This window comes from Chanodichthys erythropterus, chromosome 15 (genome assembly GCF_024489055.1).
Source record: "Chanodichthys erythropterus isolate Z2021 chromosome 15, ASM2448905v1, whole genome shotgun sequence".
NCBI classification, from domain to species: Eukaryota; Metazoa; Chordata; class Actinopteri; order Cypriniformes; family Xenocyprididae; genus Chanodichthys; species Chanodichthys erythropterus.
This window is the reverse complement of record NC_090235.1, coordinates 24,964,431-24,985,434: the sequence shown is the minus strand read 5'-3', so window position 1 is coordinate 24,985,434 and position 21,004 is coordinate 24,964,431. Positions and strand designations below refer to the sequence as shown.

At 37.5% G+C, this 21,004-nt stretch overlaps 1 protein-coding gene across 1 annotated transcript in view; it reads left to right on the top strand.

The window, feature by feature from the left end:
- The window catches only part of gabbr2 (gamma-aminobutyric acid (GABA) B receptor, 2), a 243,340-nt gene extending 223,491 nt beyond the window's left edge, over window positions 1–19,849 (top strand). The window contains exons 14-19 of the mRNA XM_067412257.1: window positions 10,984–11,094; window positions 13,859–14,083; window positions 14,368–14,550; window positions 15,337–15,466; window positions 15,732–15,846; window positions 19,684–19,849. Of these exons, the coding sequence (XP_067268358.1) occupies window positions 10,984–11,094; window positions 13,859–14,083; window positions 14,368–14,550; window positions 15,337–15,466; window positions 15,732–15,846; window positions 19,684–19,849 (930 nt within the window). The remainder of the gene's footprint in view (window positions 1–10,983; window positions 11,095–13,858; window positions 14,084–14,367; window positions 14,551–15,336; window positions 15,467–15,731; window positions 15,847–19,683) is intronic.
- The last annotated feature ends 1,155 nt before the right edge of the window (window positions 19,850–21,004 follow it).

Sequence of the window (21,004 nt, the reverse complement as noted above, 5' to 3'; positions counted from 1 at the left end):
TACTTATTTTATACAGAATATTAAAATTGAATGCAGAAATGTGTAGGAAAATGACAATTTTAGTAACAGTATAGCCACTAATCCTACTCCTACTCCTAAACCTACCCATAAACATAGTTTTGATTGGGGTACAGAGCAGAATTGAAGTTATTAATCAATGAAAATATTAATTCTTCTCTTGACAGTTCATTTCTTCTCTCTGTGACGCAATCTGTGACAAAGCAGGTGAGCTGTAAACCCTGTCCTAACGCTTTGTGAGGGCACCGTTTTTGAATTCAAATTCATTACGAATGCGGGATTTAACGCTTAAAGTCACTGATAAAAACGGAGATGAAGATCGCTGGATAAAAGGCTCAATTTGGATCTGTTCCTCTCAAACATATGGATTCTCTTTTAACATTGTAATCCTCTTAAATTAGTTTGCAGCACAAGTCACGAACATACCAAAATGTTATCGCGTTGATCACATTGAAAACCTGCCACTCCCTGACGTCCATCAGTATTCAGTCACCAATATGTTTCAATATTTAATATGTTTTGTCTAACATATTATATAATATGCATTATTTATTGACATAATATGCATTAATATAATATGCAATATTATTTGATTATTTATTTAAAATAATAGTGAGAACTGAAAAATTGGATTAGAGCAATGAGCATTGCTGTTGTTTGACCGTGTTAAGGAGCGTTGACAGCTTGTGTAATTTACAGTATACACTGATGGATTGTCCTATTAAGAGTGGTTTTATTCAGTCTTTAATCAATCAAGTCCTTTTTCATTCTTTGCCTAGGGGTAGTTAAGAGAACATCTGGTCATAGCGGTGTGGATGTTTGCACAAGCTTTGCTATTCGGCACTCCGATCAAGTCGCATCATGTTTATTTATATAGCATTTTTAAAGCAAGCAGCTTACAGTATTCAAACTAAAAAAATAAAAAACTGTCAGTGTTGCTTTCAATTAAAAACTCTCCAGTGTGTTCATGTTTTACTCACTCCTGACCTCGACAGATCTATCTATCTATCTATCTATCTATCTATCTATCTATCTATCTATCTATCTATCTATCTATCTATCTATCTATCTATCTATCTATCTGTCTATCTATCTGTCTGTCCGTCTATGTTTGTTGTCATTTACTGTGTTCTTGTTCTAGCAGCATGTTGTTGAGGTCTTAAGAAACACTACATATCTTTATTATAACACTCTTTAAAGTTGTCATGCAGCTCACAGTTTTACGGTTGCCTAGGAGAACAGACAAGTGGAAGAAAGAGGCAGTCACATGATCACACTTAGCAGAGTTTCCCTGCTTGAGGGCCATGTCAAGTGACCTGACCCTGAAGACAGCAAGGAAGCATCACATAATCTGCTCATGTTATGACAGGTGTTAACATGGTAATTGTGAGGCGTGGATGGAGTGAAAATTAATAGAGCAAGCAGATGCGCACCTAATCAGAATTTAGGAAAAGGTAGCGTTGGTCTGTTTTCATGATTAAAAGCGATATGAGGCAGGCTGTGTGTTGAGAAGTTTGATGAGTATATTTGCTATAGAATGCCCAAACAATTAAAAAATTGCTATATTTTTCTTTTATTAGCTAAAAGTAATGGTGCATTGCGGCTTCAGTTTGTTGCAGAAAACCAGATGCTGACAATCACATGAGTAATAACAGGCAGAAATATTTGCCTGCTATCAGGGTGTGAATTACGAGGGGCTTAATGTATCTTCATGAATATGCATCTTCATATTTACATGTAAATATAAACATTTCTATAGCTGATTTTAGTGTCATTTGTCTGCCCCTAAAATGGGTTATACCATTGCATTACACTAGACAGAGCAATATTATTCAAAATATGCAGTTCATTTGAAACCTTGCCATCTTTGGCTTGCTGTTAATTCTGTTAAACTGAATTTACGAAGGAAACTTAAATAACCAAAATGTTAACAACAACACTGATATAAAAATGCACTGTTTATCTTTCAGTCAGAAGCGCATTAAAGTTTTGTTTGTTATACAAAAGCAATAGGGTCCCTACGTTTTCTTTCAGAATTTTTGGGCCCCTCAACAATGACGGTGTCAAGTGATATTTAACCACATACTTTGTGTAGTGTGTGTGTTTGTGCCTTTCAGTATTACACCATCAAAAGCATTTAAAATATTTTTTCAAAATACATGGAGACTTCAATTGGTTCCATCTACACTAAAACAGTATTTGAGAAATGTTATTTATCGTCCATTGACCTTATCAGTCTTACGCATTAATGCTATAGAGCAGAAGTCTCCTGCTGTTAAGCAGCCCATCTGTACTTTCTATAGTCTGCATAATACAGCCCAGTACACATCACAACACAGGCCTCTCATAGAAACTGAGCCTCCAAGGACTCAATTACCGCTCTCTCGGCTAGCAACGACAGGAATATGATGTGTGTGCACACATTTGAGTCTGCCAAAGACAGAAAAGGAGAAAAAAGAGACAGTTTTGTCTCACTGCTGAGATAGTTTTTGTCTCAACTTTCATAAAACTAAATTCTGTATTAAATTCAACTCCAGCAGGACCAGCCTAACAGATCTTGACAGCAGCCGTGCACATAATAATCGACAAGTTTGTTATTACATCCGGGAACATTCAGTATCTTGTACAAAATTAACATCATCAAAAGATATCACGTTCACTCGGAGCTTTATATTCATGTTTAATTAATGTTAACACAAGGGGTAATATCCTGGACAGGACGTGCACCTCAATGGAGTCAATGGAGGTGAGGTAAACCGAGAACAAGAGAAAATGAGGTGCGGATGATCCCAGGAATGATAAAGTGAATGAGCCACAAGTGGGACTTTACCATGAGGATTAGATCAGACAGTGTTTGAAGTGTGCTGGCAGTTTGTTTAATGTGAAGAGCACTGGGTCAGTTCAGACTTCACATGCAGTGGATTACTGCCGCCCATTTTAAACTTACCATCTCAAACAGCTCTTAAAGAAATTTCACTGGAAGGACATTTTTCTTGGTAATTACATGAATGTTTCTTCAGCTATATACAAGCACTTTTATGTCCCAGAGTTGATTTCACTTTAACTTTTTCACTTAACTTTTCTTTTTATGTTGCAAAAAGTTTGAAAATATCTTCAGTGTGTATCTAGCATAAAGTACTAGCTATGAAATAAATGGGTCCTATTTGAATTTTTTTACATTTTTAACATTTTTCTTTAGTGTAATGTTGCTAAAGGGAGTTATTCTCTATATCAGTAGGCACTGTTTCTGATCTCCCTGAAACGCTTTGATTGTAGTTTTGAGTTTTCCTCCGGGAACTTACACATCACAATATTCCTCATTTAAAGGTGCCGAAGAACATGTTTTCAAAAGATGTAATATAAGTCTTAAGTGTCCCCTGAATGTGTCTGTGAAGTTTCAGCTCAAAATACCCCATAGTTTTTTTTTTATTAATTTTTTTAACTGCCAATCATTATAAATGCGCCGATTCAGGGTACGCGTCCCCTTTAAATCTCGTGCTCCACGCCCCAAGAGCTCGCGCTTGCCTTAAACACCATAAACAAAGTTCACACAGCTAATATAACCCTCAAAATGGATCTTTACAAAGTGTTCGTCATGCAGCATGTCTAATCGTGTAAGTACAGTGTTTATTTTGATGTTTACATTTGATTCTGAATGAGTTTGATAGTGCTCCGTGGCTAACGGCTAATGCTACACTGTTGGAGAGATTTATAAAGAATGAAGTTGTGTTTATGAATTATACAGACTGCAAGTGTTTAAAAAATGAAAATAACAACAGTCTTGTCTCTGTGAATACAGTAAGAAACGATGGTAACTTTAACCACATTTAACAGTACATTAGCAACATGCTAATGAAACATTTAGAAAGACAATTTACAAATGTCACTAAAAATATCATGATATCATGAATCATGTCAGTTATTATTGCTCCATCTGCCATTTTTCGCTATTGTTCTTGCTTGCTTACCTAGTCTGATGATTCAGCTGTGCACAGATCCAGATGTTAATACTGGCTGCCCTTGTCTAATGCTTTGATCATTGGCTGGCATATGCAAATATTGGGGGCGTACATATTAATGATCCCAACTGTTACCTAACAGTCGGTGTTATGTTGAGATTCGCCTGTTCCTCGGAGGTCGTTTAAACAAATGAGATTTATATAAGAAGGAGAAAACAATGGAGTTTGAGACTAACTGTATGTCATTTCCATGTACTGAACTCTTGTTATTTAACTATGCCAAGATAAATTCAATTTTTGAATCTAGAGCACCTTTAAATGATTCCCGCCTAGACATATGAAAAAAAAATGGGTGAGGCCTGGTTGAGTTGTATTAGTAGTGTGTTGAAACTCGCAGTATGGTAAGGGGTGTGACATTTCCGAAACACACTTGAATCAGTTGACCAATCACAACACACTGGTCTAGTAAACCAGAGTACATTGCGCTTTACAGGAGGAGGGGCTTCATAGAGACTAGTACAAAACAGTGCATTACAGACAGACTGGGTAGAGAGGTGCTGATATAATACAAAATATGAGAAAAATAATGTGCTTTTTGAACATTCAAGCATGAAAACCTATTCTAGTAGACCCCAATAACAAAATTAAGACTTTGAAAAGGGGAGCTTGTTTCCGCCACTAAATAAAAAAATTAAAAAGGTAACTGCAACTTTTTATCTCACATTTCTGACTTTTTTCTCAGAATTGCAAGATTTGCAATTGCGAGTTTTATCACGCAGTGTGACTATAATTCCCAAATCTGATTTTCTACTCAGAATTGTGAGATATAAATGAATAATTGCGAATTATAATGTCAGAATTGCATGATATAAACTCGCAATTGCTTTTTTTATAAAGTCAAAATTGCGCAATTCTGACTTTATAACTCGCAATTCTGAGAAAAAAGTCAGAATTGTAAGATATAAACTCGCAATTGCGAGAAAAAAAGTCAGAATTGTGAGATAAAAAGTTGAAATTACCTTTTTTATTTTCTATTTCATGACTGAAACAAGCATCCATAATTATAGTTCCACTTTAAGCCATACTTACAATATGCTTTGCTACTTGCAATACTATGGGATGTGATATTATCATTATCTATTATCATTCCCATCACCGAATGTGAACACAATAAAGAATTTGAGATGTGGTATATTTATAAACATGGTTGGTTGTGGTTAGAGAACAGTCGAACAAACACCCATCTACTCTTTTCCGTGCCCTGATGTCCACGACACAGAAAGGTGCTTGTGGTTTCAGTAATCATGGGGGCAGCAGAGTGCACTATGATGGAGAGCAGCCGTCCTCCATCACTCAGTTTGCTATGCCTGCCCTCATGGAGGAAAAAAACAGCAGTCCTAATGAGTTATCAGGACTGATGGCTTATCGTGTGTGGGACCTCTCCGTGTCCTTGACTCAACAAGGATGTATAGACGACCCAAGTCACAAATCTTGACTGTCCCTTGGAAAAGAAAACATGCTGTAAGCATTATGGCCTTCCAGGTTTGCGAGTGTGTGCGTGTACACAAGTGTTTGTGTGTACATGACCATAACACTGAGAGCGCATCTGCGTGAATACCTCAGTATAATCCCAGTAGTCACCAGATTCAAATGTTTGCCCATGCGTGAGCTCTAATAACGTTTGACAGCGAGCACTCGAACTCCATTTATGAAGGTTGTTATTCGCAAATTAGCTGCATGTTCATAAGTGAGTGTGTTTGTGTAGGGCGAAGGGTGCGCGGTATAGCAGTCATGTGATGGCAACATAGCGAAAGTCATTTGCATCGGAGACTCGCGGAGAGCGAGCAGATGGGAGTTGTGATTAAAAGCGAGATATTCTGGAGCATTAGATTAAAGAATGATGTCAATAAAAAGCATTTTAGGCTGCAATAACAAAGGCAATCTGAAACATGCCACTGCACATTCTCATTTGCATATTTAAATGTTCAGGGTTAGATTCCTGGTCTAATGATGCATTTAGCCTGTAATGAATCAGTGATGGCAGCTCCCAGGCTCAGCCGCAGGGACTGCAGCAGGGCCACTTTGAAGTCACTGCATTTTGAAGTGGAGTTTAGAGCAGTGGACTCCAAAAATAAGCACACACCAGAGGGAGACAGATCTGCAAAGCCTCAGCATGCAGCTGCAGGTTCATCTTCAAACTGGAGCAGGTAGATGTAAACCTGAAGGAGCCACACAGAGATGCTCTTGCCCTCAGTCAGCAGTCAGCAAGCAGGCAAACGCTAAAAATCAAAATTTACTTTTGCCGAACCTGCAAATTGCAAGTGAACAGAGAAAGTTCATACATTTTTTCTTATTTTGGAATATCTTTATCAAAAATAATTCATGGTTTTCTTGTTGTGTATGTGTGTGTATATATATTAGGCATGTGACGGTATCAGATTTTCATGTTGCGATTAATTGCTGAAGCTTTTATCATGGTATACGGTATTATCACGATATTGAAATACTGTAAGTTGCAAAAAAAAAGTTGTCATAGTGTAATAACAAAAAGAAATCTGAATGTTTAAATACAATAATACAATACACAGATTAAAGTGCAAAAGAATTAGACTATAAAGAACAACTGGCAACACTTTACAACAAGGTCTCATTATTTAATGCATTAAATAAGATTGAGCAATAGCTATATTGTTACAGAAAGTATTATTTTTTGTTAATGTAAGTTAAGAAATACAACTGATCATTGTTAGTTTTATCTCAGGTCCATTAAATAAGTTCTTTTAAGTAATGTTATTAAACAGTAACTAAGAAATTAACATTAACTAAGAATAATTAAGGCTTTCTAAGTATTTTTCATTGTCAGTTTGGTAATAATAAATTAACATGTTAACTAATGAAGCTGTATGTCTCATAGTTTTACTGAACAATAACAAATAATCAGAATATTTCTAATTATTAGGGCATGTTGTAATCCAGATGAAAATATAAAAATGTTTAAGTTTGAAAATAAATAGCCTATTAAGTCTTTAAGTATTTGGTGCTGTGATGAACAACATTGAGATTACAAAAAAAACGAATGGCTGTTTGAAGCATTTTAAAAACTGTTCATTAGTGCAGTTGCTTTGTTTCCGGGGTAACCGCTGCATTCTGTTGTTCCATCAGCGCCCTCTGCTGTCAGAGAGTGAACGTGCACTTTCATTCAGCACGTCTCCTTCACTCGTTCCACCATGCTTCTCATGCACATTGGTCTTGTTTACATCTGAGTGCGTGTGTCCCTTTGACACAGAATACAGCCGAGTTGTGCATTTTAGTATTCTTAAATGCATTATAAAAATTTTAATAAATGGTAATAAATTATTATTTACGGTATTTTGAATATGCATTACCGAATATCGGCACATGTCTAATATATATATATATATATATATATATATATATAGAGAGAGAGAGAGAGAGAGAGAGAGAGAGAGAGAGAAAGAGACAGCCACACTGTAAAGAAAGAATTGTTGGCTTAACTTAAAAAAATAAGTTACCTGATTGCCTCATAATTTTAAATGAATTGAAATTAAAAATTTGAGCTAATGCAATGAAGGCGACTCAGCAGAAACTCAAAATATTATGTTATCTGAACTACATCTACATTATTTAAGTTGATTTGACAAAAGAAAAAATGTTAGTAAATTTTAGTATCCTATGATAGTATCCTACATAAATTGTATGCCTTCTATTTCAATTTCAGAATGAAACATGAGGTCATCCTATCCTTTTTAATTTATATCATATATTATATTGCAGTTCTGGCAAACATGGGCAAAGAAACTCTGTGTTATTTACTGACCAGAGCCAATTTTTACTTGTATTTGGTGCTTGGAGAGTGTTGATTTTGAACCATGGTGCTTGGTGTTGCTTGATGTGTGTTATGGCTTTGCTGTGGGATTAGGTCAGTGAAGTATCGCTCGAGCTGACCTTAAGATTAGATGGCTGAATAATTGACTTAACTTCTTGTTAAACAACTCTCAGCTCCATTGAACAATATCTGCCTCTCCATACTACATTTAAGCAATGGCACGCAGCCGCCAAGAGATCAGAGGATGTAATGTAAAAGGATTACTACAGATAAGAGATTGTAGTCACAAGAAGCCATGTCAGAGAGAAACAGACGGACAGGAGGGTGACTGACCCATCCAAATGAGTATTATAACTATCATTTCCCTTAAACAAGAGCTTAGTTCAAAATCAAAGGTCTTGGAAAGAGGCTGGATAATAGAAATCGCATTCATGCTGTACTAAACTCTCAATGGAATAAAATATATGCTCATGGAGAAATGACTGAGGCAAAGTACCCTGAAGTCCCTGACTCTTTCTCTCTCTTTCTTTCACTCTCCCCATCATTTTGAGTTGATTAATTTTTTTCATACCCAGATTGAGATACATGAGGACAGGATCACACCATGTAAACTTTAATGCCTAGGTTTTCAACCCTGCTCCTGGTCCAGCTAATGTTGATGAATTATGACAATGTTTACAACACAATGTTTATATGGTAGTATGTTGTAAGAATGCATATTTTATCTCCCTCATCTGAACTTAAATGAGCAGCCTGCTACTGCTACAGTGCAGACTGCAGACATTTCAGAATAAGAGTCACAGTGTATTTCGGAATGGTTTATAATTATTATTTTTTCCTGGTCATTATTGTTATTTTGTTTACACAATAAACTGTATTTAATTAAATTAAATTTCTAATCTAATCAAATTTATAAACAAAAACTATAATAGTACCTCAATGATAAGTGTATCAATCCCTGAAAAGTACTGAATTGAGCTCTCTTTCTTGTGTTTTTGCACTTGAACGGTCAAAAACGGTCTGCTTTGGCGAGTAAGGTACAGTTGGTTGTCTTAAGTGAACATAAACAGTTTAGAGAGTATATCAGACGTATATCAGTGTATTGGATCTGTGTATTGTTAGAGAAATGCTTACTTAATGCTTTAACTAAATTAGATTTTAGACGACTAAAATCTTATGATATTTAGTCGACTAAAACTAAAACTATTTCCGATGACTAAAATATGACTAAAACTAAAGGGCATTTTAGTCAAAAGACTATAACTGAAACTAAATCAAAATTTACTGTCAAAATTAAAACTGCTGTAAAGAAAAACTAAACTAAACACATAATACGAACACGCATGACATCACCGTTTTCACAAATTTGCGTTTTTTCTGTTTACATGGAGACAATTACGTCAGTAATCGTTTTCAAAAATGTGCACTTTGAAACCCGTTTTCAAAAGTTTGCATTTTCAGGCCCCCAAAAAGCTGTTGTCCTGTAAATGAATGGACAAAATGCATAAAAAGTTGTCCGTTTTTAGATGTAAATGGTATTGTGTAAAGTATCGTGAAAATTGTGTCATTTACTGAAGACTGGAGTAATGGCCACAGGGGGCACTTCAATTTTTATGTGAAAAGTCTCAGACAGGAGTTATAGTTATATATCTGTATGCTGCCCCTTCTGTGTCTAAACCTGCTACTGTACTAATACACAGCTAACGGCTGTCTGTTTGCAGTTCTCAGTGTCCATATGGTTCATTCCAGTCTATAAACTGATATAATTCTCTCTTCTCAGCTGACTGTGTCCCTCTTGTCGCCGTCTCTCCACAGACACTCTGTCAGTCACACATCCTTCCAGCTTCCAGTGAACAATTACATTAGATGCCTAATGCAGTGAGAAATAACTGAGCACCCAGCACTCTCTTTAAGCCCAACCCACCAACAGTTGCCCGGCAACACCACACAGCTCGACTAACTACAGCTCAGACGATGATGAAAGCAGAGCTCTTGTTGTTGTGCAGTTAGAAATAAGCAGTTTATTTAAGATTTATCTTTTCAGTTGAACACTTGAATGTTTAACAGAGAAGTACAAGCATTATTGTGTTACTTTCAGTGTGGGGAAAGATATTATTGTTTGTAAACTAGTGGCAATTTTTTTTACATTTTTATGGTAAATTTACTTCTATGTCAAAGTTATTTATTGCTGTTTCTTTCATTGCTATTATAGAAGCACTTTATCACATCAACAATTTTCGCAGACTCTTTATCATCAGTTCCTCTCTGATGTTCTCTCGCTGAGTTTAAAAATTGTCTGACAGTTTGACTTCTAGGATTCATCACATCATGGAATATGTGGTTTATAAATAGATCTTCTTGTGTGTGCTGGCCCACTTTACTCGCACTGTCACTTTGTGAAGATGTCTTCTGAGCTGTGAACGCCTTAATGCTAAACTCACGCAGATAGAGCCACACAAGAGGCAGATGAAAGCCGGGGTTGTTACGCTCTGTGACTAAACTGGGAAAAATCAGCAAGACTTAGGAATGCTTTTGGAGGTTGGATCCCTGTCTATCTTTGTGTCCGGGTTGTTGCATGGCAAGCTTAAGGTTTTCCAAACTGGGGCAGGAGAAAGTGGGTTAGAGCTTGGCTACTTTTAGACCCAGCACTTTGAAGGGAACTCAGTTGAGATCTCTCTTTCGCAGACCTCCTTCACGAGTCCTGTCCAGTCCTGACCTGTCTTGCATATCAGGACTGTAAATATTTCGATCAATATCAAACGATCAATGACTGACCCATAAAGAGTTATTGTTAATCGTTAACTCTTAAGTGACATCCTGTAGAGGTGACTATATTATTGTTACTATCTCTGTGAAAGTCCATTAAGGTTGGTCTCCCGTGGGAGATTAAATGACCCCAGTTCCTTTAATGCCTTTAGACTCAGTATTGGTACTCAGTGCAAATGCAATTTTGTAAATTTAATTTAATCTAAATCTAAATGCAAATGTACTTATTAATAAACTCTTTTAGTTAACCCTAAATCAACCTTCATATTAACGCATTTAAAAGTCAAGGAAAAAAAGCCTGGGCTCAGTATTTTGTTATTGTTGTTAGTGACAAAGGTGTTTTTTAAGCCAGGATTATTTCCACTCATTGGTTTCCTCACTATGTCTCCACAGGCGGATCCTCAGGGACGAGACATCGCAATCCGGCCCTTCCTGGAGCACTGCGAGAACACGCACATGACCATTTGGCTGGGGATTGTCTATGCCTACAAAGGCCTCCTTATGGTGAGTGAGAACATTCTAGAGAGCATCAACATGATCACCATCTGCTCCCGCAGACAACGGAGTCTGAATATTCTGCCACTTTCATGAAAATGCATTTGCATTACTAGATTCTGAGTCTCTTGTTACATCAGGAAATACAAATGCCACGCATACAGTTATCTAATATTCATCACCAATAGACATTAAAATAGACAATATAATTATTTCAAGTTATGTCAAGCTCTAAAATATTTTATCATGTAGAAATTGCTATTTGTATTTATTTATTTTTACCTGTAAAGAACTTTCAGTTACTGAGCCTTCAAATATTGTGTTTTTAAAATGGAGTCAAAAAGGTTGCCATAAACTTTAAAGGGTTAGTTCACCCAAAAATGAAAATTATCCCACAATTTACTCACCCTCAAGCCATCCTAGGTGTATGACTTTCTTCTTTCAGTCAAACACAATCAGAGTTATATTAAAAAATAGTCTGACTCTTCCAAGCTTTATAATGGGTGTGAATAGTAACCGAGATTTTGAAGCACAAAAAAAAGCACATCCATCCATCATAAAAGTACAACACCAGGGGGTTAATAAAGGCCTTCTGAAGAGAATCGATGTATTTTTGTAAGAAAAATATCCATATTTATAACTTTATAGACTATAATCACTAGCTTCCGGTAACATACGAGTTCACGAGAAAGTCGAGTCCTGGCATTTGACATAGGACAAGCTTAGGTTCTCAAGGTTCAAACAAATAGGGCTGGCAACAAACTCAAGCTTCTCGGACAATGCTCTTTAAAAATTCTCGTTTTAGACTTCTAATTTGTGACCGGTGTTTTGTTTTGCTCTTCCTCTGCTCTTCTGTGATTGTCAATACGTCATACATCGGGTCAAAGTTCACTCTTCCGCCAGAATCTACTCACGTACGGAAGCCAGTAATTCTAGTTTATGAAGTTATAAATATGGATATTTTTCTTACAAAAAATGCATTCACTTCAGAAGGCTTTTAACAAGTTTGTTTGCCCATATAATCTTTAGGGTATTAGGTTAGCTAATTTGGCTTGCTGTCCACTGTGGAGGGGCTCGATGAAGCATCTTCAACTCGAGCTCTGATACACCCCCCAGTGAATAAATATAGGATGTGATTACATAGGGCAAGGTACCTGAAATGAAGGTGGAGTTTGGGGAGGTGGAGGGATGCTGAAACAGCTGAGACTGAAGAGAGGTAAGCAGCTGCTTATATACTCTGGCTGTTGATTGGAAGATTAGATGGGCTCGCTCCTCCCTAAATTACGTTTAGGAACTTCACTTATTAACCCCCTGGAGTCGTATGGTTTACTTTTATTATGGATGGATGTGCTTTTTGTGCTTCAAGATCTATTCACTCCCATTATAAAGCTTGGAAGAGCCAGAATATGTTTAATATAACTCCATTTGTGTTTGACTGAAAGAAGAAAGTCATATACACCTAGGATGGCTTGAGGGTGAGTAAATCATGGGATAATTTAAATTTTTGGGTGAACTATCCCTTTAACATTTTTCTTGTGCTTCCTTACAAGCACTGGTATTTCCTTCCGGAAATGCACATCTAGCAAACTCACTGACTGGATTTTGATACATTGTACCCCTAGGAGGAGATATAATATGAGCAAGATTGCCCTTTCCAATTAACCTCACTTTAGATTACTGGTAAGGTGCCCCGGGAACCAAAATGCCCCCAGTCAGTTAATTGCACATAGCACTGACCATTATCTCTGAGTCAATGGTGGCAACATCCTCAAATAAAAATCTGCCCTCTTACTCACTTTGTGCTCTGTGGAAATGGTTTGTCCTGTTGTTCTTGCTGCTGCAGTAGTGGCACGTGGTTCGTTGACTGACAGGGCATTACCTCTGTTTTTACCCTGCCTTACAGTAGACAATCCATGTCAAAGTTCAGCTGTGGACCACAGAGTATCTCTTCCTGTCTTTTTCGTCTCTCTGCTCCTCTGTGAAAACTATAAGTGTAGATTTGGGGGGAGGCAAAGGTATCAATGTTAAATCGAAGCTGAAAGGTATTTAGAATGAGAGTCATCACATCATAATAGTGGACAAGTGCAAAAGCCATGATCACACTCACATTCTCTCATATGTGACATTTCAGAAAACTTCCTCTTGTCATGTTTGAAAACCTGCTGCTAAATCACTTACAGCTGACGTGTTCCAGTAGAACAAGAGAAGGAAGAGAGACTGAGAGGGTGAACAAGGAAAAAGAGTGAGACGGGCTGTGATTGGATTAGGATTGAATAGGTTTGAGGCGAGTGGGTGCAGAATCAAATCTCAGAGTGTGCGTCATTAAGTTAGCTGAGTCATATTTCTCAGAGTTCACTCTAGTCTCACACAAAGGTGCTTTGATTACTGCTCTGGCTTCCTGAGAGTTGGACAGGTGTTGTTAGCTGCCTTTAGAGGCATTAGGGTGCTAAATATGTCAGTCACAGTTCATTCTCACTGGCTTTATGATTCATCACTGTAAACTGAGGACTGCACACAGTGATGAAGGTGAAAATTATTGTCTATGCAAAAAGTCTTATGACCAATAATCCTATTCTATCATATCTTTTCATGTAACTGTGCACAGGCTAAAAGTAAAATAAATAAATAAAAATATTGGCAACTATTCAAAACATGCTACAGTACGTTCGCTGCCAACTTTCCACAGAAAATGTAAACATCTTGTTGCATAATTTAAGATTTCTCTGCTCCTTTACCTGTAATAATAATCCCTTGCGCTTTTCTCTTTGTCTAGTTGTTTGGATGTTTTTTGGCCTGGGAGACCAGAAATGTGAGCATTCCAGCCCTGAACGACAGCAAGTACATCGGTATGAGTGTGTATAATGTGGGCATCATGTGTATCATTGGGGCAGCAGTGTCCTTCCTGACCCGAGATCAGCCTAATGTGCAGTTCTGCATCGTGGCACTGGTCATCATCTTCTGCAGCACCATCACGCTGTGTCTGGTTTTTGTGCCAAAGGTAAGTACTGCGATGTACAGCCTGATCCAGCCCTATGGGGAAAGAATTGTAGAGGTCAGCGAAAGCCACATTCTGGCATTTGATTTGTGCAAATCCCTAGCAAGTTCACCTGAATGTAATTGAGAACAGTGCTTACTTTGCATCCCCTGGAGCTCCCTGGAAATGAACAAACTGAAATTTGAAAGACTACAAAGATTCGACTCAACCTCTAAACAAATACATCCTAAGTAGACTCAATGGCAAAAGATCTCAATAGTATGTCCTTGTTCTCTTTCTTTTGTTAGTTTATCACAATGCGAACAAATCCGGATGCTGCCACACAGAACCGGAGGTTAAAGTTCACCCAGAACCAGAAGAAGGAAGATTCCAAGACTTCCACCTCAGTAACCAGTGTTAACCAGGCCAACACGTCCCGTCTGGATGGATTACAGACAGACAACCACCGCCTGCGAATGAGAATTACAGAGGTGATGGAAGTTTCTTGGATTTCAATCATCATAAATGATAAAATTATAAAATTCCTAGAATGACGGTGTACTTTAAACAGCAATTAAGATAATGCTGACAATTACTAATATGCCACTACACAGATTAAAGGGGACATATTTTTTTATAATATTAATCTTTTCCCCTAAATTATATATTAAATGCTTTGAAGGAAAATAACTAATACAGGTAAACAAAAAAATATATATTAAGCAAATGCCTCAAAATATATATTAGATTAAGTATTCATATAAATTAAGACTACATAATTATATTTAAATAATAAATAAATCATTATATCAAGACTAATAGTTATTTTTGGAAGCAACAGTATGCAGTTTTGGTTTGGTTTCTGAAATCAATAATTTTTTTCACTACTGAAAGTATAAGTATATTACTGTATGTTTTGACTTTTTTATTTCAAAATTCTAAATTATTAGTTTATTATATAAATTAATTACTGGTAACACTTTACAATAAGGTTTAATTTGTTAATTGCATTATTTAACATAATAACTAATAGTGAAAAATACTTTCAAAACATTTACTTGTCTTAGTTATTGTTAATTTTAGCAGTTATTAATACATTATTAAAATCAAAAGTTGTATCTGTTAATATTATTTCACAGACTTGAGCTAACATGATATTAGCTCATTTTATGAAAGATTAATAAATACTACAACAAATATATCACTCGTTGGTATTTATAAATTACTAATGGGACCTTATTGTAAAGTGCTACTGAATTTTTGAATTTGTGTTACAGCTGGATAAGGAACTGGAAGAGGTTACCATGCAACTCCAGGACACTCCAGAAAAGACTCCATACATTAAACAAAACCACTACCAAGATGTCAACAATATCCTGAGCATACGCAACTTCACTGACGGCAAAGGTAGGAGAAGTGGATATCAAACCTTGTGTTCCTCACCTGTCGATCACACACAGCTGTCAGTCGTGACTCATTTCAGTATGTGACACACTTTCCCACTGTTACTGTCACCCAGAGAAAAAGAACAATTTATTGGAGTGTTATACATTATTCACCCTCAAACATGTCAACCTGAAGTGTCATATAAGGTGTAAGTTCTGACTCTGACTTTTTCAGCTGACATCCTGATGGAAAGACAGCATTCTGAACATCATGCCTTTGTTTTCAGATGGAGAAAAATCTCTGAAGAACCACTTAGAGCAGAAACCCCAGGCTCAGTGGGGATCCATGGATCCTTCTAGGATAAGCAGAGGTCCACTAGAAGACATCAACTCACCAGAACAGTGAGTTCACACAACCAAATAGTTTATGGACACATAAAAACTATGAACAAAATAGCCAAAGTTGATATTAAGCATACTTTCCAGACCTAACATATGTCTGAAAAAACTCTTTTGTACATGCCACTTGGTTTAAACAAAGTCTCTGATTTCAAATCCTGTCAGTTTTATTACAAAATTCAAACAATAAATATAATTTTGTCACTCTTTATTGTGGCTCGACAAATCGCTGTAGCAACTCAGTTCAAGTGAACTGATCATCTCTTCTGCTTTATTACTATTTACAGTACAAAATAAACATGAATGAACATCAGACGGATGCTGAAAGATACAGTACAACTTACCAAAATCCGTATCATGTTTCATGTAATCACTCAACCAGTGTTTCAACCGCCGAAAGATGTCAGTAAAACAGCTTGTAAGCAATGTCACGTAATGTTACATATACCTCAGAAAAGCCATTCAATGACCATAAACTTGTTAGTTAGTTATATATACAGTAAATATTTACCATATCTTGTCTTTTTAGGAAAATGTACCAAAAAAGTATTTCAAAAGTTCATCATTAATGTTACACTGATTAGATTTGTATCTAATCATCAGATGCTCTCTAGAATATCCATCTCTGCAAAACCACCCGCTACTGACTAGCTATATGTCCTTTCGTAGGTCTTGAAAGGGATAGTTCATCAAAAAATGATTGTTGTTCCAAGCCTGTATGAATGTCTTTTGAGGAAATTCTGAGATTTTGAAGAATATGGGTAGCCAAACAGTTGATGGGTCCCACTGACTTCCATAGTATATGGAGAAGAAAATACCATGGAAGTCAATGGGGCCTATCAACTGTTTGGTTACCAACACACTTCAAAATATCTTCTTTAGTGCTCAGCAGAAGAAAGAAATTCTTACAAGTTTGTAACAACTTGGGGGTGAGTAAATGATGACAGAATTTTTATTTTTGGGTGAACTATCCCTTTAAGGATCTTTATTTTCCACATAGTTTTTGGTGACACTATCCACCTTATTTTGCAATGCTGAAGTAAGTTTTTTCTTCTGATTCATTAGCCGATATAGGTACGTAACTAGAAGAATAACAAAGTGCTGTAAATGAGAAAACTATTAGTGCTACAAACCAATGTGTTTATTATTACGATAATAAATTGAAATAATATTTGAACAAATACCAGTTTTCAAAATCAAGCAGCATAGCGAACAGTTTTTGTACAGCTACAATATCTAGAAGCGAATGACACCGGAAACCTCGCACATTCATGTTACCAATGGCCATGCCCACTCTTGTGTTAAAAACAAGGTGAATAGATAAAACATACTTTGTTGTATAGACTCATTTACAGGGAGGTGAGAAAATAATACAGAGATCAGGAAGAAAAAAAGTAAATGAAAGCAAATAAGAGAGGTTCAGGGACAGAGAGAGAGAGAGACATGGGAGGGGGGCTGTGGTTACATAACGCGTGATTTCGAGTGAGAGCGGAAGGCACTGGACCCTGAAAATAGACAAGAGAGTAGAATTAGAGGACTACAGGCCGTCCCAGCATATGAATGTTTGATCGCACAGAGGAGGGATTCTGCACTGTCACTGTTCATCAGACGCACATACACGCACTCACATATAATCTCACACACTTACCCCAGTAGCTGATGGTCTCTTGACCTTGCAAAATAACACTAACTCTGCCATGGGAATATGCAGTGAGTAATTTATTGTGCCTGCAGTAAAGAATAAACAAATACATATTTAGTTTAATGACATTGGCATAAAGAGTATTTTTAATTTTTTTGTTTTGCAAGTGAACCTGCAACATCTGACTAATCGATGTTAATTATTTCTAAACACAGAAGACATTTCCTTAATTGATGTATGAAATTAATATTTAATTGAAAGCAATAACTCAAAAGACTCCGATTGTAAAACCAATCATGAGAGGTGTGGTGTGTGCACTTTATATAACTGCCATTTGGCTTCTGTAATTGATTTAAAGGGCTGCGACCTCTTGTGGAGCAGTTTGATTCAAACACCTAGACACAGGTATGAAATAGACTTTTTATCAGGTGATCAACGCAGCCAGGTACTGTACATACTGGATTGATGGGGCCACAAGAACAAGCATAGTCCCAAACCCTTCATCCTGACTATCCTGAGACAAGGAAAAGTTGGCCGTTTCCAAGTGCCCACCAAAAAAAAAAAAGCCTTGTACACTTGTAAACATTTACTGTAATGTAATGTTATATGTGTGATTTCATTATTGCTGCCAAAAAAAAAAAAATAAATAAAAAAAATGGAGAAAGACTACTTTTTAAAAGTTTGGGGTCAGTAAGATTTTTTTATTTAATTTATTTATTTTTTTTTTTTTTTAGTCAGCAAGGACGCATCCAATTTCTCAAAAGTGAGAGTCAAGACATTAATAATGTTTTAAATTATTTCTATTTTTTTTTTTAAAAAGTCTTTAAAGCTTTCTAAGGATCACAGTGTCCACAAAAATATTAGGAATGACCACTGTTTTCAGCACTGATAAAGATGATTTCTGAAGGATTCTGAATGGCTGTTGAAAATTCAGCTTTGCCATCACAGAAATTAATTACCTTTTAAGATATATTCAAATAGAAAACTGTTTTTACTGTTTTGATTATAAATATAATTCACAATATTACTGTTATTACTGTATTTTTGATCAAATAAATGCAGCTTTGGTGAGCATAAGAGGTCCCAAAAAAGAAGAAAAAAAAAATCCCAAACTGGTAATGTAGATCTCCATGGTGTAGTTATGTACCAGCAGGGACTAAAGGGGTCATGCTGTTTTACAGGGGACCTATAATGCCCCTTTTACAAGATGTAACATAAGTCTCTGGTGTCCCCAGAATGTGTCTGTGAAGTTTCAGCTCAAAATACCCCACAGATCATTTATTATAGCTTGTCAAATTTGCCCCTATTTGGGTGTGAGCAAAAACACACAGTTTTTGTGTGTGTCCCTTTAAATGCAAATGAGCTGCTGCACCCGGCCCACTTTCCAAAAGAGGGTGAAACTTAAACAGTTCACGCTTTGGTTGCTCAACAACAACAAAGCTGGAGAATCTCACGCAGCCGAAATGACGATTGTCAGTAACGGTGTTCAGCCTTACATTGTTCAAAACGGAATTGGACACTGATGGAGAGACTCAGGAAGAAGTTACATCTTTTAGAATGTATCTGGACGTTTCTGAACGGTTAGTGGATAAATTTATATAGTTGCTGTAGAGTTGATTCAACTCATCGACTAGCATGTGCCATCATGTTAATCTTTTGTGCAAGTCCAACATCGCATTGACCGTCGTTTGTGAAGCAGTCCGGTGTAAAATGACGGCATGGTAACAACACTCTACTACAACAACTCTTCCTCTTCTCTAAAGCAGCCCAACATGGCCTCACCCCCTTTGTTGCATGATCCTAAGGGCGGGGTTTATGTAAATTTTGGGGTTTGTGATGTCACCAACCCGGAAAGAAGCTCCTTGTAGTCCCAACCAGTCGTTTGTTGCAGTCCTTAAAAAGCGATTTCTGTAAAAGAAAATATTTCTCTTTGCGTTGAACTTTGAGTGTCTTAACTTTGCAGACGTTGTTTATGCTCAAGCAGCAACATTACACACTATAGTTAAAAAAATCAAATCATAATCAAGGACCCCTTTAAATGTGCTTTGTGATATAATTACAGATGAACTTCTGTTACATACATACAAGAGTTGCTCCACACTATTAAACACACATTCACTAAAGAGCATTACAGAAAGAGAGGAATGGGGTATTTTATGCATAATAACTATTTTCATCTGTGTGCTTTGTGTCCGCAGCATACAGCGCAGGCTGTCCCTGCAGCTGCCGATCCTGCATCACGCCTATCTACCCTCCATAGGAGGGGTGGACGCGAGCTGCAGCAGTCCCACGAGCAGCCCGGCCTCCAGCCCGCACCACAGACACATGCCCCCCTCCTACAGGGTTATGGTGTCCGGCCTGTGAGCCTTACCACTGCCCTGCACTGCACTCCGAGGAAGCGATCAGCTTTTTTTTAAAGACAGACTGAGCAATATCAGCAGTTAACAGAAGCGTGTGAGCAACCTGGGGTGGGGGGGTCCAACTCTTTATCCATCCGTGACCCCCCTCCCACCATCCATGGCCACATCGGTGCAGAACTGATCTTTCAGGCTAGGAGGGAGGTGACCGGAGGTTCTCACAGAGCAACCCAACCCAGACTCCCATCATCTATGTCCCGTCACCTCCCGTTCCTAACTCGATGGACTTAACGCCCCCACACCCTCCACCCCAAAGAGCAGCGTGGATCAATGGAGGACAGAAGCTGTAGCCTTAGCTGCTAAAAAAATAAGAGAGACGCTTCCGCCGGCAGCCTTTCCACGAAATCCGTGCACATGGGTTCTGCAGAAACTTGCGGGAAAGGGGCAGCAGATGTGACCAAGGACTCCTCCTCTTTATTCAACATGTCAACAGCCATGTAAATACCATATTTGAACATCAAAGTGAGCTTTGAATATGCTGTGAAATCAATTATTTGGATGAAGCCTGGTGCTCCGTAGAACTTTACAAACAGTCGACGAACCAGGAACAAACACTTACGACGTTGCAAACCGGTATGAATTTGTTGTATTGCTTCAATGTCCCGATGGTGTGGTTAATGGTAAATAAGACTATTAGTGTCTCGATTTTTTGCTAAAGATAAAAAGGGAGTGTTTCAGGGTAACGCGGGCCAACTGTTCTCACCTGGATAGACGTGTACCACACATTGTTTTTCTTCAAAAACAGCTAGCATCATGTAGGCATGTCCTGGTAACAGAGTATCGAAAGATCCACTTTGGTTTATCGCAAGTAATGTCACGTTAGAGTTCGCGCAACTGCGACCTCAAAAGAGCCACAGGTCCAGCCGAAAGGGACACGAGAGACAAAACCGGCGATTTCAGAGAGTCAGTCTTCCATTCCAGCCGAGCCAGTTGCTCCTGCATACCAGGACTGAAACAAGCAGATGCAGCCCCATGCTTCGGATGTACAATAGCCGTCATGTGACCGGCTGTTACAGAACAAGAAGACTCACAAATTGCGATAATAACAGGGAAGTGGTACTCCATGCGGAGCAAAACCAAAATATTCTCACAGAAAACTGCG